Raw genomic sequence first — 26533 nt, forward strand, 5'->3', positions numbered from 1 at the left:
ATGGAGAGCGGCGCCGACGGGCGCCTGGACGCCGCCGCCTTCCTCGGGGCTTGGCGGCGCTTCGACGCCGACGGCAAGTGGGGACACGCGTGAGGGGAACCGGCTGAGGGGGGCGGGGGTGCTGGGCCCGCTGGGTGCCGTGCAGGGGGGAGCGGGACCGCCGGGATGGGTGCGGTGTGGGTGCCTGGGATGCTGAGCATGGGGCTCGACGTGTTCGAGCTTTACATCCACGAGGTCCTGCGGGTATTTTCGAGCCCACCTCTTCCTCCTCACCATTAATATTATAGCTGTAATTCGCCCTTTCCACCCCAAAAGTTTTGACTTTTCATCACTTCCCCGTTTCATTTGTTGCTCTCTGTTTTAGTCCTAGTTTGAGACTTTTTTTTTGTTTCTGAAAAGTTTTCTGTAAGAAAAACTCCAAAGGGAGCACTGCAGCTGTGGCCAGCCCTCACACAGAAGTGAACAGATGAAATTGAATAGGACGTGGGGCTCCCCTGAGTTGGCAGGCTGAGATCCTGTCCCTGAAGCCTTGAGCTGCCTGCCTGCAGCCCATGACTTGGATCCTGGAACTCGGGCAGTACCCCTGACCATTAATATATTTGCTCTTCATTTAGACAATGGTTACATAGAAGGGAAGGAGATTGACGATTTTTTTCATCATCTCTTGGAGAAACTGGAACCAGAAGTAAGTAACTGTGCCACATTCATTGCCCATCAGGTGCAAGCAGAAAAGTTGTGCTGAGAGATGGTTTGTGTTTGCTGTTCCCTGATTGCCGACTTCCTTAGCATTTCCAAGGTAAAGAGCTTTTCTCTTGGCAACAGGGTGGCATTTAAGCACGTACAACAAGTGCAGTCGGCTGAGCAGTTTGATCAGTTGTTTCCAGCCCAACAGCTGCTGGTCAGGGCGAGATTGCAGTTGGCACCAGCAGAAGGGGCTGGTTGGCCGTGTGGAGAGAAGTAAGAGAGAAGTGGAGAGAGAACAGTAAGTTATTTACTGTTGCTGAATAGAACCAAGTGAAAAAGCACAGGCACACAGCCTGGCTAGCTGAGCGGAAGGGCAATGTTCATGGTTTATTTGTTCAAGCCTGTGCTGATTAGTTTTGTTCATACAATAGTTTTCTTTCCCAGGTCAATTTTTAACAAATATACTGTCATTAATTTTAAATGGCACTTAGGAAGAAGGCTTAGGTCTATATTGCCGCAAATGGCTAAAAGCCAAATGAGCATCAATTCTGTTGCTTCTGAGATCCAGACCTGGTTCTGCAGTGTTTCTGGGCTTCTCCCCGGTTTCCTTTCCTGGTTTTGGCAGCATTTCCCCTCTCTGATTGTCTGCATCTCCATACAAACAGAAGTTGCACTGCAATTTACAGGGGCTGCTTTCCTCAGCTGCAGGTCATACCTTGCCTATGAATGTCACTATCAATGAAGGAGAAATCCTGCCACTCAGGCCTCAGCACTCAGAAGTTTACAAAGAATATAATATTTTCACTACACAGAGTCTGCCCAGATAGGGAAAGGAGGAAACATTTTCCGAATGGATGGAAGGGGTGTGCCAAAAACCAGAGATGAAACAATTCCTTTCAGCAAAAATTAATTAACAAAGAGAGAAAAGGTAGCTGATAAAAGGCATAAATTCATGAGTATCAAGTGTAAAATCAGAACTGTACTTACAAGCCAATTAGTACTCTTAGATCTTTAGGGCTGCAATTAAAAAATAGAAGCTTTGTGTAATTTTTTCAAGCATATTTTTATTTAATTTGTGAGTAAATTTGGATTGAAATATTGGCAGTTTCTGCAGAAATGTCTTTCAGAGCATGGATGGTTAGATGAAGAGATAGGCATGTAAAAAGGCTTCAAACAAATAAAAAAAGATCCAGCAATAAGAATATTTAGGGACACAGAAAAGCCGATTTAAAGAGAAATCAGAAAGTTTGTGATTGTTTACCCAGGAACAAAAGATTAAATTGGAAGCTGCTTGTCTTGGGGTACTGAAACAGCAACAAAAAGCATGCTCAAACAAATTCAGTGACAGCAAGCATGAGATGTTGAAGGAGATGCTTAAAATGAGGCTGCAGAGCTCAGTGCTGCAGTGGGACCTTCAAGTGGGGCTCTCTGGAGTGAGCTAGTGGTTATAAAATCCAGGGATAATCAGAGATCTCTTTCTGAAGGGATCTTCCTAAGGATTTGAGTCAAGAGAAACTCCAAGCCCCACTCTAGCCCTTAACTGCCCCTGTGCATCCCTCAGATGAGGTCCTGGGACAGCGTGACATCAGCTGACTAGCAAACCCCGTGTGTTACAGCAGTTTTTGTAGTCTTACTGATACAAATGTGAAATCCATTACATTGTGGCATTTATAAGCACACAGAACTTGCAAAATGAAGGTGTTCTAGCAATGAACTTCCTGCTTTAAGAAATCAATAATAGTTTTATTGCTTGTTAGGAGTCCCTGCTTGGATGACTCTAGCTTAACTCAGCACCCTGATCCAGTTGGCATCTCCTTTGCTTCTGATAGCTAAGTTTTGCCATTAAAAGAGATGGTTCTTTCTCCATTCAATTTGTGTTAAACTAACTCCCTCTCCTCCTATTAAATAGAAGGATCAGGCTAATTCTGAAGGATGGTGCTCACTAACTTTGAGTGCTCAGACAGGCTCTCAAGTGCTTTTGGTTCTTTCCCTCTAGTCTTCTTGCCTGTTTTTGGCGGTGTTTCCACTCTGGTAATATTAGTGATAAAATTACATGGCAGGCTTTCAGGCAGAGCAGGCTGTCTTTGTGGCAGAAAACCCAAGGGGAGCTTTGTCCTGGGAGGCTGAGAGCAGTCCTCTGCCCACTCCCCTGGCTGTGGGGGTCACTTGAGCACCAAGTTAAACAAAGGTCTTAACAACCTTTGTACAATGAATTTGTCTAACAACATTGAGCCATTTTTCTCTTTTTCACGTGATTTATATTGTACAGGCTTATATTGTGGCAGGGGGGGTAAAGGGTCCCCTCTGCATTACCATCCTACAGAAAGTGTCCTCTGTGATAAAAGCAGTGAGCTGGGACTGAGCATCTCTCTGCTGTACCACTCATCTTGACCTTTACTCCTTTGGGTTCTTGATGTCTTAGTTTCCTTGCACAGTAAAAGGGGGAGACAGCAATACACTGGCACAACTTACAGATGTGTCACAAGGATTAATTAGTGACTATGTCTGAAGTGCTACACAAGGGATAAATAATGTTATCAGCACTAGAAGTTGTCTCTGCTTGAATAGAGAATGGCTTCATAATTATATTTTTTCAGCCTGCATTCTCTAAGCTGTTGTTTTTCTTAATGACCACTGTGGTCCTTCAGCTCTGTTTTTCTTCCCAGTTACTTTGCAGCATCCCCAGCTGACACTAATGCCAGGGGGTGGGAGCAGCTGGGAAAACAATGCAAAAATGAGCCTGTTGGGAAGCTGAGAGACACAGCTCTTCTGACAACTCTGAGCAAGGAAAGAAAATTGAAATAGCATCCAGTGATGGAGGCCAATATATTGTCTTTTATTGAACCATCAACAGTTGTGGGGGGGAAAAGCTTTGCAAAAAAGGTAAACTTGTAGTAAACCAACCAAATCCCAGATGCTGCTTCCTGTCCCTTCTCCTCCAGCATTGGGTGATTGCTGGAAGCATTTGGACGATGCACTTAACAATACACTTTAACTTTTGTCCGGCCCCAAAGTGGTCAGATAATTGGACTAGATGTTTGTTGTAGGTCCTTTCCAATTGGAATATTCTATTCTATTCTATTCTATTCTATTCTATTCTATTCTATTCTATTCTATTCTATTCTATTCTATTCTATTCCCAGTCTAAGAAAATCCCTTCAGTTTCCAGGTGTCTGTAATTCACCCTCATGCCAGCATTACATCTTCTAGCTGCTGACACTATTCACCTGTTTCTCTTATCACTGCTGTGACTTCTCTCTAACCATCTGAGCTTCCAGCCTGCTACTGGGTGGCTGCTGTGAGCTGCCTGAGCTCTCTTCTGCTCTTTCATAAAGCTCTTTCTTCTACATTATGGCAACTCTATCCATATATTTTCTAAAAGTTATTATACTGAGGTGAAATCCCAGTGGAAAGGGCTTTCCTTTCAGTGTCAAATCAGTAATTTTATTAGAACAGGAACTATAGCTCTGCATTTCTATCTTATATTCCTGTACATCTTTCTTTCTGTATCAAGATCTTCCTTGCTTGCTCTTTTCTATGGTTTTAATGAAGCTCTATGTATAGTCTCATAATAGTTAGATAAGAGTTTTATAGAGGAATGACCATAAATTTTGGGGTTGGATTACTGAAAGTTTCCACAGAACCAATGATACCTGGGCAGATATGGAGAGAAATGCACATTGCCATTGGGATTTCTCAGAAATGTATTTCACTTTGCCTAAATTATACTCAAATTAGATAGAAAACTTTCAGATAAAGGATGGTTGCCTTCACCTAACTGCAAGTGTGTGGAAGGCCACAACAATTATTGAAATATAGATTTCATCAGACAAGACAGGTATTGGTCTTGTTTAAATCCCTCCTGCCTGAAAACCACATGGATAGTTATGACTGGAATGGACTGAAGTTATTCCTCTGGAGCTCACTCTGAGCAGCCATTAAGGATTTGTCTTTGCTTTTTACTTCCAAAGAATAGAAGCACCCTCCAGCTACTCTTGCACTTCATCCTTGCCTTGCACTCTGCATTGTCTGTCCAAATAATGTGTATAATTTAGCATGGCCAGGAATGCAACAGCTAGTCAAACAAAGTTTAATGGCCAAAATATCAGCCAGCCTCAAAGCCATCTAAGGCAGATTTGCCCTGTGCTTTACCACCCCAAGAGACCTAAGGTCAATGGTGACCAGCAGGTGAACAGCAAGATGATCCCTAGCAGAAAGCAATCAGCTTGCATCCACGTTCAGAATATTTCAGATTCTAACCCCTAGGCAATCCTGGCTCTTTAAGTATTAGGACAGAATTCTTTCCTGTCAGGATGGAGAGGCCCTGGAACAGGTTGCCCAAAGAAGCTGTGGATGCACCATCCCTGGAAGTGTTCAGGTTGGATGGAGCTTTGAGCAACCTGGTCTAGATATTGGAACTAGATGATCTTTGAGGTTCCTTTCAACCCAAAGCATTCTATCATTCTGATTATTGCCAAATAGAGGTCTTTCTTTAGGTGTGGCTTTCATCAGCTTTGATTACCCCAGCCAGCTCCTAATCCTGTTCCTCCACATTAAGGCATGGAAGCGCCTCGAGGTATTTCTTAATGCTAACTCAACATACCCATGGTAAAAATTACACAATATGTTTTTCATCACCCAAATGCGCATCAAACAACTTTCAGCCTAGCAGAGAGGACAGAGCAGAGAACCTGTCCAAAACCTAACCACAAAACCATGATGGCACAGGGAAGACTGCAGTAGTCTTTGTTGGTTGCTGGTGTCTACTATGGGAAAAAAGCTTTCCCACATTTGAGCTGATGAGAGTTTGAAAAGAAACCAAAAACACGATGCAGGATGACAGGGTAAGTGCTCATCTATTGTCACACAGAGGAATACAGTAAATCCTAACCAAAGTATGGGGCCAAATTCTCAAGTGATAGCACTGAAGTTAAATGAGAAAGATTGGCCCAAAGGAGAAATTGGCCCTGGAGATGTAGGGTGAGAACCCACAATTATGCAGGCAATCCAACCTACAACTGCATGGGGGTAACTAAGTCATTCATGAGATTAGTTTTTGCAATGAAGAAATGTTTGGCCCAAAAATGAAAGGTTCTTCTTCTAAAGTCAAAGTGTACATTACTGATGTCTCTCATCTGGTCCTTGCTTGGCTCATATTTGTACTGTGTAGCTTTTGGCACAATAATAGTTGATTTTCTCTTCCAGCTCTCCTTCTTGGCAGACACAATTTATTTTCATATATCTAATAGGAGCTCTATATCTGTGGGACCCTTGGCCTTTCTATCATATTTGGCTGAAACACTAGAAGACGCGTGTTCGAGCCAGCATTTTCAGAAAATTCTCTAGGTTTTTTTCAAGAGACAGGGTATAATAGTCACATGTAGTTTCATCTTTTTTTATACCCTAATCAATATAGCAGCTTGCTTCTAAAATCATGGCAAGAAGGAAAAATAAATCAGTTTATTACAGGATTTTCTTGACCAGCAGGAATTAAATGAGACATCCCATTTCATAGAGTAGGAAAGGCTCTGCAGTGCTCCATACATTCACTTTTTGCCCTCCAAACCAAGTGACTCATAACTGTATTTTCATCAAGGAAAAATTCTGCCAAGCACAAGAATCCCTTAAGGAACAAAAATTTAATTAGTCAGCATGAGGCAAAGAGTGCAACAATAAAAAAGGAATGGATTAACAAAGAAGACAGATTACAGCCAGGTTTCCAAACAATCATAACCAGCCATGACAAAGAAATAAAATGCTGTAGAAATTTTAAAAATGTGATCATGCCCTTTCTGTGATTACAAATTATTAAAAATCAGATTACCTTTGTGATGCTACAAATACTTCTGAAGGGTTTTCACAAAAGGGAGGATGAACACTGGACATGGAAAGGAGAAAGCAGAAAATTCATTTGTTATGGCGACTTGAAGCACAGAAGCTTTTCTCTGTTAAACTCTGTGGAAGAACACCTGGAGTAAGAAATTTACTTCTTAACCCTGAAAAATATGTGAGCAAAGTCATAGCAATATTTTAAACTGTGTTCTTTTATGAGAATACTAATTATCTGGCCTTCTCATGGTAAGTAGTAATGATTTCTTTCCTGGCTGCAGTGAGAACATGCAGCAGCCCTTGGAAACCACACATCATCCACAAACTCAGGGAGGTGCATGCACCAGGGAAAACAAGGAATTATGACAAAGGCTTCTCTGTACAGAGTGACTGGAAAGGATGCAACAGCATTCACTTAAACCCTCACAAAAGGGAAAGCTTTGCAAACTTTTGAAATTGGTTAAGGATCTGTTGCTTGAGACAGGCAATGTAATTAAGACAGCATTTTCTGATAAATATGTGCTCAGCTACAGACTTTTATTTACTGCAAAGCCATTTCCTCCTGTTCTGTCTTATGAGACAAGAGGCACATGTTTGTATGCTGCTCTTTGTTACATCATGATTTATGCAGCAGGCAGCCCCACACAGCCACTCACTCACTCACTCCCTCCTCTCTCACTCTCCAGTGAAATGGGAGAGGGAATCAGAACAGTAAAGTGAGAAAACTCATGGGTTGAGATAAAGATATTTTAATAAGTAAAGCAAAACCCAAGAGCACAAGCCAGGGCAAAATGAAGAATTCATTCAACAATTCCCATGGGCATGCAGCTGTACAGCCATGTCTGGGAAAGCAAAGTTACATCATGCTGGCTTCAGAAGACAAACACCACACTCAAAACATCTTTTTTTTCTCCTTCTTCCCCCAGCTTTATATGCTGAGCACCACACCATATGGTGTGGTATATCTTTTGGGTCAGTTGGGGTCAGCTGTCCTGGCTGTGTCCCCTTCCAAAGGGAAGCCCTAGCCTCCTTCTTCATGGGATGAGTTGAGTCTTCAGATCATGTCCTTGCTTGAACAAGGGGAACAGATCAGGTACATTATGGAGTTTTCCCAGCCTTTTAAATGTTTTTGGAGTAGAAAGGAAAATAGAGCAAGCTACTTGTTTGCACCACCAGTAGGCCAGTCTTGAAAACCTGATCTCCCAACCTTAGTTTCTGTTTGGAATATCTTATTTGATCTGTTGGAGTTTTTTCAGTCTTATGGGATTTTTTTTTTGGTAAAGAGAAAGGTCCCCTTTGAAACCTAATGGTCATAACACAAGGTGTATTGTTCTTAGTGTAAAGATTTTTGATATTGGAATAATTTTGTCTTGAACATGCATCTAGGGAAAGCCAGTTTGTGCTTCATTATTTTATTCTTTGTGAGTAAAGGCTGGGTTTTGGTAGAACTATTATCAGTTGTGTTTCATAAGTAGAATATTTATGAAGATATAAAGATTGTCCAGATTGAAAAATCCACTGTAGTGTAACCCCTTGGACTAGAAGCTTTTGGAGCTGTGTAAGGATTGTAAATATTCCAGGCATTTACTTGATGTATCCCACAGTTTAAATCAGAATATAAAAAGAAGGAAGCTATCCTATTTTTATGCAGGTAACAGTGTCCCTGCCACAGATAGATAGCTCAGTGAAGTGGTGGTTAATAGCTGACACCAAGTTGAGCAATAAGAATTTTAACAAATGACTAGTTTGAAATGCACAGTACATGATTCAAATATCAGCTGTGATTCCAAAATGTGATTATCATTTTGGAAATAACTCATCCTACTGGGCTTGAGGGAGGATCATTTCAGAGTACTTTGCAAGCCTATTGAAGTTGGCAACTGATAGGCTCGCCTAACTCCTGGGAGATGTCTCCAAGTTTCAAGGGGCTCTCAGAAGGCAATTTAAATAGCATGGGGCTGAGTTACCATGCCAAGGGGAAAGAAAACCAAAGTGTGTGTTCAGTGATGAGTTGTGCCCTCAACACCCAAGCCCAAAGGACTTTCTGGATACCACCATGGGAAAGGAGGACCCTGCAGCCATGCCCTGGGACCCCCTCAGCCACTCCTTCTGGGACCTGCCAACTTGGGTGCGTCCCAGTGGGATCACTGCTTGGTGTTTCATGCCCAGGCTGGGAGCTGCCACTGATTGGTGTTGCACAGCAAGAATGCACCCCAAGGGCTGCACTGCATGGAGCGGTGCGCTGGGTAAATTTGGGAAAGTCACTCTTGGTCTTGTGTCAGTGATAAAAAAGGGAGTGTATAACATAATGGAGGTTCAATAGCAGCTGGAAAGAATTTAAAAACTGGGTTAGAAGGTCCAAGAAGGAACAGCTGTAGTCCCACATCCACCTGGTTGTAAAGATCATAAAAAATTTGAAGGACTTTTATTCAGGGATTGGGAAGAAGGTAATTCATTGTCTTGTAAAAATTTCTACAAATGTATGCCACAATCAGTGTGGGTTATCCTTCTCCCTTCCATCCCTCCCCTCCCAGAGAGGGCCACCTCCCACACAATTGGGAGAGAAGCCAGGACCTGCTCAGTGTGGCTGCTGAGGGTATCATAGGACTAATTGCTTGGGAAAGATTAACTAGGTGAGCTTCCCAGCCCAACCACTAAGCTCATATGACCGGAAGCCTTTTCACATGGTGAGGAAATTTTATTTTGTGTAGTCCAGTCAGAGTGGGTACCCTCATGGTTTCTGCTAAAGAAACCATGCCTGATGAACCTAAGCATTGTATTTCACCTTGTCACAGTGATGCCTGTCAAAATACATAACCTGACAAATCTGGAGAACTCCTCACTATGTATAAATTGATTACAGGGTTGAGCAGATACAAAGAGAATGTCAATTGCTAGAAATTCTGTGCTGTTAACCCAGAAACACTGACAGGGCTTGATGCCAGGGCTTAAATCAGTTGACAGGCAATAATAAGCAACAATCTAGCTCCACTGACACCTTTCAAGGCTGATGATCTAATGAACTGCAGAGATGTCATTCAAGGATAAGGATATCTTCCTGAAAAGCACAAGCTGAAAACAAGCAGGATGGAAACTGCTGTAACACACACTTGAGCAAAACCAAAGCCCAGTGATATAATGGGAACAGTTGGCTAAAGAAGCAGGTGTCACTGAAACATTTTGGGGTTTCCAAACACTGACCTTCCAACTGAAAGCTTAGTAGCTGCAAGGATATGCATAGGACTTATTTCCAAAAATTCATCCACAATGGTGTATCTGTGGGTTTTTAAAGGTGTTACCCCCAAATGTAAGAATGCAGTGATACTGGTGATTATTTGTGAGCGAGGAGAGATTTCTTCCAGGAGGGTCTTCTGGCACCCTCAGCAATTTTCATGCACTTGTTGTTTTCCCCATGGCAGAGCACCATCACAGAAGAAGAAGTTCAGAGGATGAAGGAGCAATTCATGTCTGTCTATGATGTCACCAAAGATGGACGCTTGCAAATCCAGGAGGTATCTCTGCCCAACTCCAGCCCAGGATTTCTTTTATAGAAGGATGGAGAATTAGAACAGACTTTTTATAGGGTCTGTAGGAATAGGAAAAGGGGTAATGGTTTTAAACTGAAAGGGGGTAGATTAAGAGTACATTAAGGAAGTAGATAAAGATTTTTTTTAAATGAGGGTGATGAAGGACTGGAAGGGGTTGCCCAGGGAGCTGGTTGATGCCCCATCCCTGGAAACATCAAAAGTCAGGTTGGACGGAGCTCTGAACAACCTGATCGAGTTGAAGATGTGTCTGCCTATTGCAGGGAAGTTGGATTGGATGGCCTTTAAAGGTCCGTTCCAACCCAAACCATTCTGTGATTAAGACCTGTAGCAGACTTGGGAGATCTGGAAGATAGAGCCTGGGTACAGAGGACATGACTAACAGAGTATTACATTGGCCAGATCCTTTGGTCTGGAGTTTATTTCCAAGTTTATTTCCATGCCAAACCTGCATTTCATATACTGGATCGGTAGCTACCCAAGTTTTTTTCCTTTCTTTACTTTCATGCTGTGGGTTTGCTTTTTGTTGTGGGGATTTTTAAAATGTTTTTCACGCAGCTTGCAAATATGATGTTGCCGGATGACGAGAATTTCCTACTGCTTTTCCGACGGGAAACTCCCTTGGACAACAGCGTGGAATTCATGCGGGTCTGTATCTCCACACTGCCTCCTCCCCCTTGCACACCACCAGCTTCTTCAGCACCAACCCTTCTGTCCCCTGTAAAACACAGCTTGGGATATAGATGGGTATAGTAGAAGCAAAACAAATTCTGACCTGTTGGGGTAGAGAAGGTTTTACACTATTTACACCAGCTGAACAGAGGGGTGGTATCTAGGACTGGACCAGAGAACTCATTACATTTCACAAACACTCTCAGCCACCTATCAGTCATGCCACTATGGACAAAATGTCCCTGCCCATCAATTCAGCCCTTCAGGTCCTCACCTGCAATACAACATAGACCAAGACAGCAGAGCCGGTACATTTTAAGCACCATTTTATTCTGAAACATTAGACTGTTAGGGCATGGAGAAGAAACCTCTAAGTTGGGTCAACAAGCGCATAGACTTTGCCCAATCTTCCTCTGATCTCTGCCCCTAAGTATCCCATTGGAGAATTTCAGTTGTTCCAAGACCTCATGCAGTTACTTTTATTTCACATACAAACTGGGGGCTTCTGTAGATCAATGGCCTTTTGTATATGGCCTTGACTCAGAGCAATAAAAGAAGCTGCACATACAAATTAGGTAAGAAATGCAAAACAGTTTCTTAGAATTGTCTTCCTTTTATAGACAATGTGTCTGCATTAAACACATGATAGCAGCACATAGCATGTGCAGCATCCAAGTGTGAGTAAGAGCTATTGCGCAAAAAGTTTATTTTATTTCATCTAAAATTAATTGAATGTTGGCTAATGCAACAATTTGCTCATTATGGAAGTTCTGCTTTGAATCTTTACAATCTATCACAGAGCAGATGAGCAACTGCAATATTTATGTGCTCACATCAATCTATCCCCATTCAGATCTGGCGCAGTTACGATGCTGACAGCAGTGGATTTATTTCAGCTGGTGAACTCAAAGTAAGTTATTCTAACAAATCTCTTTGGGCTTGACCTACAGCTCACTGATGTCAATGGGAGCCCTTTCGTCAGCTTTACCAATTTGCTGTCTTTTCGTGTGAGTGACAAATTGCATTTCTGTGTAGTTCATAGCAAGTTTAAGGACTTGTGCCTTCTGGCATGGTCTCAGGGGCCCTGCCAGAGGTTTGCTGTTGCCCTTCATGTCCTGCTTCCCCCTAGTTTTGTCCCATGACCCCAGTTGTCTTGGTGACCTGAGGCATCCAGTGAGCCCCACAAGGCTTTGCACATGTGCCTCTCCCAGATAAACAGAGCCAAAGCCATTGTGTTTTATTAAGGGAATTTCTTCTCAAACTCTTCCTGAACCAGCAGGTTTCCTGAACACTGATTTCTCCTTAAAGCTCAGGCTGTTGAGGCAAGAGCCTGTTCAGAAACCATAACTCAAACACTTTGAGCCAGCAATCACAAAAATTCATCCCTGGGCTGAAGTCTCAGTGTGTGACTTCAACCTGTGTCCTAGCAAAGATGTTAGAGGAGGCTTGAGTGTTTTACTGAATGGTAAATATTTTGATTTGAGATCAATTTGCAAGTATTGCAGGACTTATGTTGTCTTTTCTTTATTTCGTGAGTCTATTAGGACTCACTCCAGTACACCTATTCTGGGGAAATTTAGTTACTTTCTAATTTATTCCAAAAATCACCATGTTTCAGCTAAAAAAAATTGAACTTTGTCAAACTGAAGACACTAGTACTAACCAGGAATGTGAAACTAGATTTGTGTAACATTGCTGAATTTGAATGTAATTTCCTACTGTTATTTCTTGAATTTCCACTAGAGAGTAAAATTTCTCTCTTTTCTTACTACAGGATTTCCTGCGAGATCTCTTTTTGCAGCATAACAAGATGGTTGCTGAGGTAAAGCTGGAAGAATATACTGATACTATGGTAAGAAAATATAGAATTAATGTTGTTTAGGTCTGAGTACAGCCTAAAATCTGCTTTAGGGTCCATGTCTACAGGACCATAAAAGCCCTGCTAGTTGCTTAAAAGGTGTGTCAGAGATCCCTGGGTGGAGTTAGCACACACTGCTGCTAACAGTTTTGCACTGGACATCAACTGTGAATGCATTTCAAATAATTTTTCTGAGAGTTGAACTATTTCTTTTGAGAAAAGAGCTCCACTTTACACCCAAACAGACTGAGCTCTAAACCCCTTTAAATACACGTGAGGTGCATCCTTCTTCAGGATATGTTCAGCCTCAGGCAGATCTCCAGCTCATTCACTTCCTCCTTCCCTCTCTTCCTCCTAGCAAATCCTTTTACTCCCAGGACATGCAGGTATTTGGCTTTTCTGGTCTCAAAGCCCAGCAAACCTTGCTGGCTCCCTGCTTCTTTCCTGAAAGACTGAGAGGTTGAAAGTTTCAATTCTTCACCTGCTTTATCACAATATAGCTTTTATACTGCAATGCAGCATAGTATTTTGTGTGTATTTAGCAACAGTCACCTGGATTTCAGAGCAACTATATCTAAACATCTAAAATCAAGAAGGGAAAAAAAATCTCATTTCTGGATGTCGTTGTCAAGGGTATAATTTGAATTCCACTAGCAGACATCCATCACTGCAATTTTCTGAATGGTTTTCAGATGGGACTGCGTTGTTTCTTGGCACAAAATCTGTGTTTGTACCTAAAAAACAGTGGTATGCAAGCAAACAAGGAGCTGCCCCCATATTTTGCAATACCATGTTATGTATGTGTGATGTGTGTGTGCCCAGAAATCTGACCCTTTAGAGCAATGTGAGAAACTGTGTTGTTACAGAAGAGTGTATATTTTGTTTTTCATATTCAAAAGAGAGTGAAGAGAGAGGAATGCCAGCTGCAGAAATTATTTTCCAACTGGCACAGTTTGAAAACAAAAAAAAACCAGAAGTTACAGCTAAGACAAAAATATTTCTGGTAGCATTTGCTGGTAGCAAATATCTTTCATTCTGCTCCATTAAGGTTTCCATCCCTGGTGCTTAATCTCTGATCAGGTGCTGGGGAATAGGCGATCTGAAGCTTGTTGACAGTGGGTGGTTCATTTCCTGCAACTCATTTCCCTTCCCTTTTATTTCCCAAGAAAGGTCTGTGATTCTGCTACCCAGTGCAGGTATCAATGCAGCCCAGGGCTGAGAGCCAGGAGATCTGGTTTCTATTCCCATGGTTTCTTGTAGAAGGGCTTTGTACCTCCAGAGAGGCAGTTTAATCTCTATGTTGGAAGATAAGATTTGATATGGGGAAAGGGATGCTTTGTATATCTAGGGAAATCTATGATCTGAGATGCAAATCTGGCTCCTGAGGACAAAGGTTTGTCAAACTGCAATGCCAAAAGAATCAGGGATGTTAATAGTTATTAGAAAATGAGAGTATGGCAGATGATTATTTTTCCCTTGCAATTCTTTTCTCTAAGCTGAAGATCAAGGATTTTTATAAACATACCTGATCCCAAAAGCTAAGGCAAGGGGTGAAATTATCACTGGCATAATCTTATCCTATGATATCCTGGAATAAAATATTGGATTCTGTGTATAGCAGCAAATTAGCCACATGGGCAGTATCTTATAGCATCAGATACACTCAACAAATTATTGCATAGGAAGTTAACTGAAGTAAGAAGGCAAAATTCCAAGGAGGGAAGAAAGATTCAGCCTTGCATTTGCAGGGCTGGATTAAAGAGGGAAAAGGGACTCAAAGGTTTGATGTCAAGGTCCAGGGTAATGGCAACCCTTCACTTCCTCTCTCTCCCTTCCTACATGGAGTGAGGAGCTACTGAGTGCAGAGTCCCACTGCCACTGGACTATGCCACCATCACCACTGTCTGGGATAAATGGATCAGCGGCCCATCCATTTTTTCCCTGACTCTGTTGTATCTTTGACAACCAGCAGCAGTAATTCCTTTTCTGCAGATTGGACATACTTATATTTCTCTCTCCTATTGCTTTGCTCCCACCCTTTTATCTTTTTAGGGCACAAAGTCCTTGGGAGCAGGACCTGTTTCTGCTGCACACAGCTGAAGAGTCTCCCAGGGTGGCCCATCTATTCAGCTCAGGGCTTTCAAAGGCCAATGTAATTATTATTCAGTTGAAATAAGCTGTGTCCCAAGGAGCTGTAAACCCATCTGTCTCCACAGGAATATACAGATCTCTGCCCTTTTTTCTGTATATGCACAGCTAGCTGCACACATCTTAAGCAGCTACTGATATCCTGAGTGGACCCTAGGGCCTTCTGGAGATAGAGATAAAGGGGAAAAGGAAAAAAACTATAAATTAAAAGAAGCTAGCCTAGGATTGAGGAAAAAAATAAAGGCAGGATTTTATGGTTCTGTGCTGGCTATTTGCAGTTTGTGAGCAGATATCATATCAACCAACCAGGGCATGTTAAATTCTTGCCCCTTGTGCTGCTATGAATGATCTCATATGACATTAAAAAATGCTGGGAAGAGGGAAAGAGTATTTCTTTTGGAAGAGATTGGTTGTCTCTGAAAAGGAACATCACTTTATAAGGTTGCTTAGCAGCTGCTTCTTAGAGGCTATTCTGTTTCCTTGTGACCTTGACATCCTTTCTTCAGAGTACACTGGTATAGATTGGGGATTTGATGAACAAGTGATGAACTCCTATAAAGACAACAGGTAGTGAACGCATCAGTATTGCACAAACTCTGCGAGCCTGCTAAATCAAATCTTAAAGAGCACTAATGCCACTGGGGAAAATCACAAAAGAACATTTGAGTTCTCAAGACTCTTCATGGGGGAATTGAAGTGACAATGCTCTGGTGAGTAAACCCCTTTGTAGGAACTGTTGTTTTTTCTTCCATGCCTACATAGATACATATTTGTATCAATAGTCATTAACTGAGTGTGTATTAATAATTATTTACATGCACCCACTTGCAGTTCTTAGTCTTTGAAAACAATCTGTAGGTTTGTTGCCTTGCCACAGGTAGTGACCAAGAGCTGTTGGCAGGGAGCAAGTGCTTGGAGGTTGATGTGAAGCCTGGTATTGCTCTGAACTTCCTGAGAAGAGGCCCCAGAGATCCTGCAGTGTGTGCTTTGGGAGACATAGCGAGCATAGCTGAAAATGGATGGGGGGTTTAAATAGCATGGTGCGAATTTTCTGCCTTCCTGAATTAACAAAAGCTAGAGAGATGAAGACTAGCCCCCTTGATACTTCATGATGAGGATACTGTGTAGGATGACGGTAGAACAACCTTTTCAATCTCTCCCACCTCCCCTCGCCCCCAAGATCAAGCTGTTAATAGGTTTCTGGGTCCTGGTGAAGTTTCAGCTCAGAAATACCCATCCCACATATGCATTTGACAACGATTTTTAAGAGTGACAGATTCCATTATCTGTGCGTGCACACAGCTGTGCACTTAAGCAGAATATTGTAAATGCCAGGATATGAACTAGATTTGAGATACGGTTTCTGATAGTCTGCAGCTTCCAGATAGCAGCATGTTACTTCTAGTTAGTAATCCAAAAGTCTACAAGCTGCATGCAAGGCAAGCTCATTTCTGAGTCAAACTTCAGCAATTTAAGTTGTTTATTCTACTGAAACACTCACACGTGCAACACTGACATTCACTTTTTCCATTGACTTATGTTGAATGTCAGATGGAGCATAAAAAATTTCTTTATTTTGAGCATTATTATATCTCAGTAAAATTCAAAGGATAGTTCTTGTCCAGCCTGCAGGCCATCTTTGCCCACCACAGGTTAATATTCTAGAGAGACAATAATGTAAATGCACAGACTAATAAAAAGTATTGGTCATGAACTACAGCATTTGAAAGCTTGTAGATGGTGATGACTGAGGATGAAATCTTAACGCCAGAGAAGTCAGAATAGATATTTTTCCCAGCTGTAATGACACTGGGGTTTTGCTGGGCTTATTTGCAAAGATTCTCCTGGGCACTGAGCTATGTGCCCTGAGGGCACAAGCCTGCAGCTGAGGGCTCCTCATTTTCTCAGTGCAAAGGGAAAGAGGTTGTCTTCTCTCTGAGGATGATCTGTGTCCACAAGTATGAACTGTGTGCTACCTTTATTGTACATTGGGAGGATTTCCAGTGCTTTTGTGGCTGCCACCTGTCCCTTCTGCAAGGATAATGCAGAGTTTCAATGTGGTCAGTTCCATGTGAAAGTCTGTCTGTGTTCAGTGCTGACGCCAATGTACTCATGTGAGTAAATGAAAGCCAAAGCACAGAAAATTCAGGTGATTTAGACCCTTAACATCTTACTAGTCAAGGTAGCATATCTTTGTTAACAAAGTCTCTTATGACCACCAAACAAAAGGCGTAATAATGGAAAAACAAATATTTATTGTATTGAAAAAAAGCCTAAACAGAATTTATTATGTTTGCGAACTCACCAAGCAAACTTCCCAAAACTCTAGAAATACCACAGGAGTCGAGCATAGCCTACAAGACTGGTTCCCAAAGTGCAGTCTTCGCTCATCCTTTCTCCTCCTGGTAGTGGTCCATGCCAACCTCTCTCCCAGGTGACTGAGAGGACCCACGCAGCTTCGGAACACAAGTCTGCATCCTGTGTCCCTTCTCAATTTAATGCCAGGGATGCTGTCACCTCCACTTTTGCACCACACTTGCTGTGGCATAAGCCAAGGGAAGCAGAAAATCCCATTTAAGCTCAAACTTCAATTCTGAAGATCAAAACCAACAGAACTCAGGAGCCTGCAGGCTTTTGAACGCGCCAACAGATAATGCCTTGGTCTCTTAGGAATCAAAACACTCTTAGAAATCCTGTGCTAAAGAACTTGTTTATGTGACACAGGTGGTTTGGCTGGGCAGCATACTGAGCTTTTGTCCTGAGGGGGAACTTGCTGGCCACTGGGGCCTCCAGTCACTCTGCAAATGCCTTTGTGACCCCATCCTTGCCTAAAGAAAGAGCCCATAGGCAGTCCTGAAGCTTGGGCTGATGCCTGTCTATACAGTCTCAATAACCTCTGCACTCCCTGGCCAACTTTTGTTTCAGCTGTTGGGCATAGGTGCCCATGATATATACATTAAAATATATTTGTGAGAGTAGGAGGTCAAGTAAAACTGGCTCTCTCAGGGTCCCACTTAATTGCACACTAAGAAAGAGAGCCAGAGAAGGTAAGAAAGCAGGTTTTATTGAGTCTGCTGATCACAGAACTAATTATTTTGGTTGTTTACTTCTTTCCTTATCTCTGTCATGGAAAATAATTCAGATTTATATTGCTCTTCAAAGAATGTGTGTGTTTGTCATATTGTCGTGTTTCAGTGGCCTTTAGAACACTGGACTGAGAAAGCAGAGATGTTTCCTTTGCTGAATTAAAAACTGATGGCAATTTTGATTTTGCACTTTTAAAAAATGGAGATGTAACAACTTTTATTTGCAAACCAAGCTCTTACATATTCTCTGTCTGTCTCAGAGTGCCTCAGAGTACATTCAAACAAACAGGGTGTGCCCTTGGTGCACTGCCATTAAAATGTCAGTGAATTAATTTGTGCAAACAATTTAAAACATGGGGTAGCTTGACAGTAACAGAAATGCATCATTTTATAAAGCATCCTGCTAGATGCAACAGAGCTTTTGGTAAAATTGAGTGCTATTTAAACATGCCAGACCTTGTCCTTAACCACATTGTGATGTTTCATATCAGCCTGGCAGTGTAAATATACATTTCATGAAAGTAAACTGAAAATCCATCAAATATAACATATCAAGATGGTGTGTGAAGGCAAAAGTTTAAATTAGAAACAACCTCATAGCCATTTCAATTATCTGCTTCTCCCATTATGTATGCTTTGTCATATGGGGTGGCTACCCTCTGTCATTCTTTGTGTACTCATGCACACAATTAGCAGATCAGATCAAACACTCACGTGCTTAAAACTTGAAAGTTTGATTAAAAAACATTTCCCCAGGCTGTTCCCTGAGTAATACAGCACATGACTGCCATGTAGTGGGTATGCATGAGCTCCGCTTGTCCCAGTAACAGGATTAGGTCTATCTTATTAGCTGTGGTACCTGAACTAATTCAGTGAACACTAGCCCTTCTTCCCTACATGTTTTCCATCTTTCATGTGTTAGTCACTGTGCAAGAATTAGCTTGGTGTAGCTCTTCCAGCCAGACTTTTTTTCTTTCTGTTGACTGGTATGGGTGATAAAAATATTGCATGTGTTTGAAAATTGTATTCAGGGTAGTTGTGGCAGAAAAAGGCCAAACAGAAAACACTAAGGTTCTCTCTTACAGAGCTGAGTAAAGGAGGATGGGGGGGAAGTTGGTTAGCTGTAAATAGATGTGGTCAGTCACTGAAATTTCAATATCAAGCTGAAAGATAGGGTGCAGGAGAAGAATGTTTCCTTCCATTAAGCAATCCACCAAGGAGTTTATTACCTCTCTATTATATGTGTTTTACTGGGATCTGCACTGCTGCAGGAATATTGTAAAGGGTTCAGACATTGGTAGGATTGAAAACTACACACTCATAAAATTGATTATGAAGCAGAAAGCCTTTCACATCTTAACCAACATCTTTAATCTAGCCTTTTTCATTAAGAGTGCACAAAACTCTTCCTGGTTATTTGCAACTTCTGAAACCATGAAGATATGCTGCACCCACAAAGTAGAGCAGATGCAGGGCAGGCGGGACACATGAAGTCCCAAGGCAAGGACAGCCATGCCGGGATACTTATTTATTTATTTCCTGGAAATGGACATGAGGCTGGAGATGTTTCACTGGAAAAGAAACATGAGACTGATCCCCGACAAGCCTATGTGAAATGAGAATTGTGCCCCAAGTCTGGCTCTTGGACAGGAAACCACCAGTTCAGGCCTGGTCCCATAAGATCGTATGGAGACCAGGACATGGTGATCACAGAGTTGAACTGCTCCCAGAAACTCAGTGTTTGCTTTTCTGAGGTATCACAGGGAAAAACACATCTGAATTTGAAGTCTAGGCTGAAGCACTGAATTTTAGTCTCAAGACTGAGATGCAGCAGAAATGGGAGAAAATAAAACATACTTTCAGGAGCTCAGAAACATGTGGGAGAATCCAAGTGAAGTACTAAGACTACTAAAGGCAGTAAGATTTAGTGTGTTTTGGTAAGGATACTGTATTTTTGTATGAACCAAAGACCAGTACCTTCAGCCAGACCTGCCCTGACCTGGCTGCAGAGTTCCTGAGAGCTGGGTCCTGTGTTTCCCACAAAAAGCTGGCCTTTCCCAGCAAATGCTGTTCTGTCTTACCCCACCAGCTGCACTACTTTGTGGTGACCTACAGACCATGTGAGTAACTAATGCTCCTTGGTGGCCTAAACCAAAGGATTTAGACTGACATTTTCAAAAGCACTGAAGTTACTGTAGAGCCCAAGGTCTATGGTATTCCCACCACCCACATGCTGGTACTTTCTCTAGCCTGCTACATAGGGGTTGTGTCCATAAGCACAACCCCTATGTGTCCTTTAGGCAGCATATTTTAGAACAATGATGTAAACTGGGTGCAGCAATATCACCTGTGGTGGAAAGGCATTGATGTTCCATTTGGAGAGAGGCTTTTAAAATCTTATCTGGGCTTATTTATCTCTAGAAAGAACATTAATCACTTTCTATGACCTGCAGAATAACTCCTTTATCAGCCAAGAACTGAAGGCTCAGGTTAATCTCGCTGATGGCAGAGGGAGGCTATCATTGCAAGGACATTTCTCCCCTTGGTGGCACCAGCAAAGGCAGCTTCTGCTCTCATCCCTTCCTCTAGCCTTGTCCCACTGCTGCTCCAGTAGAGACCAGGGAAAAGTGCCATATTGCTGTGGGAGATCTAATGGGGCAGGAAGCAGCATGCAAGAAGTTAGATCAGCTGGAAGGTAACAACTTGTACTGATGCATCCAGAGGGAAATCCTCAAGATGGCCTGGCAGCTTTATTTGTCTCTCTAGCTCTAGATTGAAGGAAGATTCAGAAGTCTTTCCTTTGTCCTTTAGTGGCTCTGCACAGAGCACATGTTTGGCGGAGGCCATTTAAATGGGAAAATAGCTTTCTTTGTGCCTCTGAACACCCACATGGCTCTTGTGATGCCATTTTTCCAAATATCTCAATATGGGCCTTCAATCATTCATAGGACTTTCATGCTGTCTTTCAATGGGAGGAAAAGTAAGCCCATACCAATTGCCTCTTCAAAAATTCCACCCAAACCTCACAAGTGTAAAATACTCAGAATAATTAATGGTATGGAGTCTGTTGCAGAATCTCAGTCTAAATGTGGTACAATAAAGGGTTACCATGGACTTGCTGTCCTTGCTCCCCTTGAGCAATGGGCAGGGAAGAGGTAGCACTGACAAAACAGGCAAAATCTCCCTGAGAAATGGCAGCTCTCCAGATGCTACCTTTTCTCACTCACCCTGGCTCCACTGCTGAGAAGTGCTCAGGACATGCTGCTGGCTCCCATACGTTCAGGCTATGTCATAGGGGATAATCCTGTCCATTTGAGCTTTGTCAGATGGGGCTGGTCCAGGCCTTCTCCAGCAGCTGTGCAATGCACAAAAGATCTGTAGTGAACCAATTACTCTGCACAACCACTAAACAAGCAAATGTGATCTATCAAGGTCACAGTTAAGATTAATGCATATTCCTTAACTGAGAATTTGACAAAGAAAGGTAATCTGTCATAATAAAATATTCATGTTCCCTCCACACACAATGTGGAATAATTTTTTTTGGTGAACTTTGAACCATGAGATATTCAGATTTGCAACTCATTAAACATTCCCCCCACCCCTTTCTTTGTAACAGACCATTTTTTGTACCTTGAAGAGAAATGCAGAAATATAGCAAATAAATAAATTTTTTGTGATGGCTCATCAAAATTATGCTATTCAGTAAAAGAAAAGAATAAGCTTTGAATTCACATCTAACTTCTTGATGTTGGCAGCCTGAACCTTCTTCCGAGTCTTAGTGCATTCTAGCAGCAGGCCTTGAGCCAAGCAAGCCCCACAGCTTTAGTGGTGTAAAATCTGACTTGAGTGCTGGTTAGAAGGTGGCATTTCCACCTCAGCTGCTCAGAAGCCACAGCAACAGTCAAAGGTAAGGATGGAGTCCAGGTGGAAATGTTTAGAAATTTCTCCCTTTTTCTGGCTTTTTTTTTTTTTTCAGGACCAGGGCAATGTCAGTATTTAGTTTCTGAAGGTCTTTCCTATAGACCTGCTTTATCCCCATGTAGGGTGGGAAGGGAGCAGTACTGGTATTTGAGCAAGAGGAGGGAAGGGCACAAGGCAGAGAAAAATGTATATTGCCTTTTTTTTTTGTATGTGTGTTCTCCTTGTGGTCCATCTGTTTTTACTCTGTCTTCTTGATTTATAGATGAAAATCTTTGACAAAAATAAAGATGGACGACTGGACCTAAATGACCTGGCAAGGTAGGATTTAATAATGTTGGTGAACTGTTTCAGCTTACAATGGTCAATCCATGCAAGGTGATGCTCTCCCTCTAGGGATGTGCAGTTGAATTCTACCTCCTTTTGAATTAGATCTGCTCTGATCCCACCTCTCCAACACATGGTCCCCATTGCAATAATCTGAAAATCCAGAGCCAGGGATAGGAGCAATGCCAGAGTCTGTCTGTACATAATCAATGTGCTCTGGCATAATCTGAGGTCCTTCCCAGGAGGTGGCAAAGCAACAAGTGGCTCTGTTTCTCCAAAAGAAGGATGACAGTCCTTTCAACGGGGTCACAGACAGGTATTTATTTTGCATCATTATGTGCAGCAGGGATTGCAAAGAATTTTTACTGCATTTTGAATAATGAAAGTGCCACCACAAAAGTGTTTGGCAGTGGCAGTAGGAAAGGATTTGGAGGGCCAAGGTGAGATGCTTATGAATAAAGCTGGAGATTCAGTCATGTACCTCTGTATAATTTCTGTCCCTGATACCTAAGAGGCTTTTTAGATGGTTTTCTGCCTAGAGATAGAGAGTATGCCTCTCTCTGTCAAACTATGTGCATTGGTAGGACTTTAAATTTTCAGATACAGTCTTAAAAGGGCAGTTTAGAGGATGAGGAGACAGAGGTGCTGGTTTGCCCCTATTGCTCTGTGCTTCAAATCCCAACAAATGCCAGCACAAATAGCTGCAGCGCATACAGCAGCTCCCTTTGTCCATGAAATATCTGAGGAGAATCTGGGGCAGGATGGAGAATATCTAAAGGGGGTTGCTGTTACAATTTTCTCATAAATACAGATTCCTTTCAGGATCCAGGCCATCTGAGGATCTCCTCCAGTCTGAAAACATTTCTCAGACTCCAAATCCCTCCATGTGCGGACACAGCTAAGCAATGCCCTGTGCCACAGACTCTAAAAACCTCAGTTAGCAGAGCAGTTGGAGAGAGAAAAGGGTTTATTAGTGCTTGACAGGCTTTAGGAGATGAAAAGAGAGGAATTCTGCCCATCTTGGTGTACAGGCCAGTATTACTTTGTCCTTTACTTTTACAACCGCCAAGTCCTCCCTCCAGTAGAGAGCCATAAATCACTTTCTTTAATGCAGCACAGCAATCCAGTTACAAGGAATGATTGTTTGTTAGCTCTTACTTCAGAAGCTGACACCCTCTGTTGTGCAGGACCACCAGAAATGCTCTGGGAGAAGCAATGGTGCTAATAGGCACGTCTGTGGTGAAATAAAGGGCACCCTCTGTGCACCATCAGACAGGGAGGAAGGTGTGTGTTCCCATGACAGCCCACTGTAAATAACCCCACAGGCAATTTTCTCTTTTATAGGCCTTTAATCTAACATCCTTTTGCTTTGCAAACAAGGAGAGCTTAGAATAGTTCATGTGCAGATGATAAAGCGAAAAGATCATAATTAAAATCTCTCCATTCAGGATTCTGGCGCTCCAGGAAAATTTCCTTCTACAATTCAAGATGGATGTAAGTAGCACTAATTTTTGATACATTGATCCTGTTTCACTCAGCTAAGATGACCTGGGCCCAAACTTGAAATTTTTGCTTTAATTTGTCATTTATTTATCCTCTCTGTATGCAGGCTTGCAGCACAGAAGAAAGGAGGAGAGATTTTGAGAAGATCTTTGCACACTATGATGTTGTGAGTCCCATGAGTCAGTTCATTCCCTTGTGGTTTGTAAATGACAGAGTTAGCATGCACTGCTGAGACTTCCTCCTGCTGGGTGCTGCTGGAGTCACTGAAGACTCATCAGAGTGCCCAAGCCCGTGGCCCATGAGCCCAGATGCCAGACTGGGAGGGGTAAAGTTGGGACAGAGAGGAGCAATGCTCAGATATCTTGTGTCAAGGACCCATTATGACTTTCTCCATTGCCATGGCCAGTGCTGCTGCATTAGCAGTTTTCCTGCAGGAGATGCAAGGGAGGAAGAGGAGGGGGGTGGCTTTAGCACTCACAGTCTCTGGCAGTTCAGGACCTGCATCACCACCACATTGAAAAATAAACCCCTTTTCCATTCCAAATCCATGGTTCTTTAGGGAGTCTGGCTCAGGACAGACATAACCATTTAAGTGCCTGTTAGACATCAGCAATTTAGTGCTGCTTCTGACAGTCACATAGCTCCCTCACGGTGGTGGAGACATTGCTCTCATTTGGTGGGAAGAGATGGTTTGGGAAAACAATGGGATCTTAGATATTAGATATCAGGAAGTGTACCTATGATATTTTATCCTCTTGAGAAGCTGAGAGGCTTCAAGAACAAAATGTAAACTACTCTTATCTGCTGCAGTGGAATGCAACAGGTGGATCTGTGATTGGTCTCATCTGGTTGCTTCCAATTAATGGCCAATCACAGTCCACCTGTCTCAGACTGCTTCAGTCAGTCTGAACTTTTGTTATTCATTCTTTTTCTATTCTTAGCTGGCCTTCTGATGAAATCTTTCCTTATATTCTTTTAGTATAGTTTTTAATATAATATATATCATAAAATAATAAACCAAGCCTCTGAACATAGAGTCAACTTTCTCGTCTCTTCCCTCACCCTGAGACCCCTGCGAACATGGTCACAGGGAAGAAATTTTTTACTGTGAGGGTCTTGAAGTGCTGAAACAGTTTTACCCAGAAAAGCTGTAGATTTCCCAACCCTGGACATGTTCGAGGCCAGGATGGATGGGGCTTTGAGCAACCTAGGCTAGTGGAAGGTGTCCCTGGCCATGGTAGAATGAATGGTTGGAATTGGATGATCTTTAATGTTTCTTCCAACACAAACCATTTCATGATTGTGTGAACTTTATGCTAGAAAGCTTGGTGACCAGGTGTTGGTAGTGACCAGTAAACATTGTAGTGGTTTTGACTCACTGGAGAGTTTTGATGTTTATTCCTTCTTTCAGAGTAAAACAGGAGCACTTGAAGGCCCAGAAGTGGATGGGTTTGTCAAAGACATGATGGAACTGGTCAAGGTATCTTCATGGCTCTGTTTGTTAATACTCTGTATTTCTTAAAGATCAATGGTTTTGGAAAGGCTATGTGCACAGAGACGCTAGTAAGAACATAGAGTCAAATTTTAGTTTGATCATCAGCAGAAAGGAATCCAATCACCATCTCAGTATATATACTGTAGAGCATTTCACCATATCACAGAAATTCTGCCTTACAAATTAATACAGCTTCCCTCAGCAACTCTATTTTCAAAAGGTCCGTTCCAGTTCATACTTTGAATTAGGCAGGTGCTACAGCATGACATAATATGGATGAGTCATCACAATTTCTTTCTTCTGTTTTCCTTGTGGATGTGGTTTTCACTAGAATGACCTCATGGTTCATTAGTTCATCTCAGGGCTACAATTTAAAATTACTTGAGGTCTGTCTGCAATCAAGAACACCATATCTGGCGTGTCTCTTCAGCCCCTGATGGACTGAAGAGTCTGTCTTCATTGGATTATCTTGAGTTTCTAGATGCAGTCCAAGACAGAGCTTTTGACCCAAACAAAATCTGATCTTTAGCTTTCTCTGAGCCTGAACTGTTGCATTTCCACACAGTGTGAGATATCTGTGCTGCCATGTCCATTCAGGAGAGAGTAGAGAACGGCAGCTGTAAGCTGATGGCTGCATGTGTGTGTTCTGGCCATGCAGTGTGCAGGGAAGTGTGTGGTGATGGTCAGGAGGCTGGATTTGTGCTGTGTGTGAGTGTGTGTAAAGAAGGAAAATTTGTACTTTGCCTAAGGGCCTTCATCAGCATTGCCCTTGGACACCACAAGCTGTGCATGTGAATTTGATCCCCTCCTGAGAATGTGGGAAGCAGAGCAAGCAGTACAGCATTAGGAGCATACAGGAACTGTGTAGCCTGTAAAATGTGTCTTCAAGATGAACTTGATCCACAAAAGGTATTTTTACGTTGCTGACTAGCCTGTAAAATAGCAGTATGCTGACAGAAATGTCACATTAGTCCTTGCACAGCAGGTTTGAGAGAGGAAACCAGATGAAAGCACAGGTCTGGTAGAGCAGGGATCTGCATTGCACAACTTTCTGAAGTTTTCTTTTATATGGATCAGATACTGATGGCCTTGACTGAGCACAAAAGTCATGGTGTATTTCCATATAGTCATTTGCAGTTCCATGCACCTTCTGCTTTTGCAGGGCACCCTTTCCCCATCTTCCATTTGCTTCCCCATGGCATATGAGATGATGTGGGGCCTTTTGGTCACTCTTCCTTGGGTGGTTTTCCCAGTTTTTGCATGGTGGGCTGCTTTACTATCTGGGGAAATCCAGAGCCATTTTCTCTTTCAGCATTCTTTTTCTCTTTGCCTGCAGCCCAGCATTAGTGGGGTAGACCTGGACAAGTTCCGCCAGATCCTGCTCAACCACTGCGATGTGAACAAGGATGGGAAAATTCAGAAATCTGAACTAGCTTTGTGTCTTGGGCTGAAAATTAACCCATAG

At 42.3% G+C, this 26533-nt stretch overlaps 1 protein-coding gene across 1 annotated transcript; it reads left to right on the top strand.

Annotated features, from left to right (window-relative positions):
• SCGN (secretagogin, EF-hand calcium binding protein) lies at positions 1-26533 on the top strand (the record flags this gene model as incomplete). Its single annotated transcript, XM_084222678.1, has 11 exons — positions 1-73; positions 615-685; positions 9933-10025; positions 10617-10706; positions 11584-11640; positions 12505-12582; positions 22009-22064; positions 23519-23564; positions 23680-23739; positions 24985-25053; positions 26405-26533. The coding sequence occupies 11 exons, from the start codon at positions 1-3 to the stop codon at positions 26531-26533; spliced, it is 822 nt and encodes a 273-aa protein (XP_084078804.1).

The sequence above is a fragment of the Fringilla coelebs genome (genome assembly GCF_963513975.1).
Source record: "Fringilla coelebs genome assembly, chromosome: 1".
Classification (NCBI taxonomy): domain Eukaryota; kingdom Metazoa; phylum Chordata; class Aves; order Passeriformes; family Fringillidae; genus Fringilla; species Fringilla coelebs.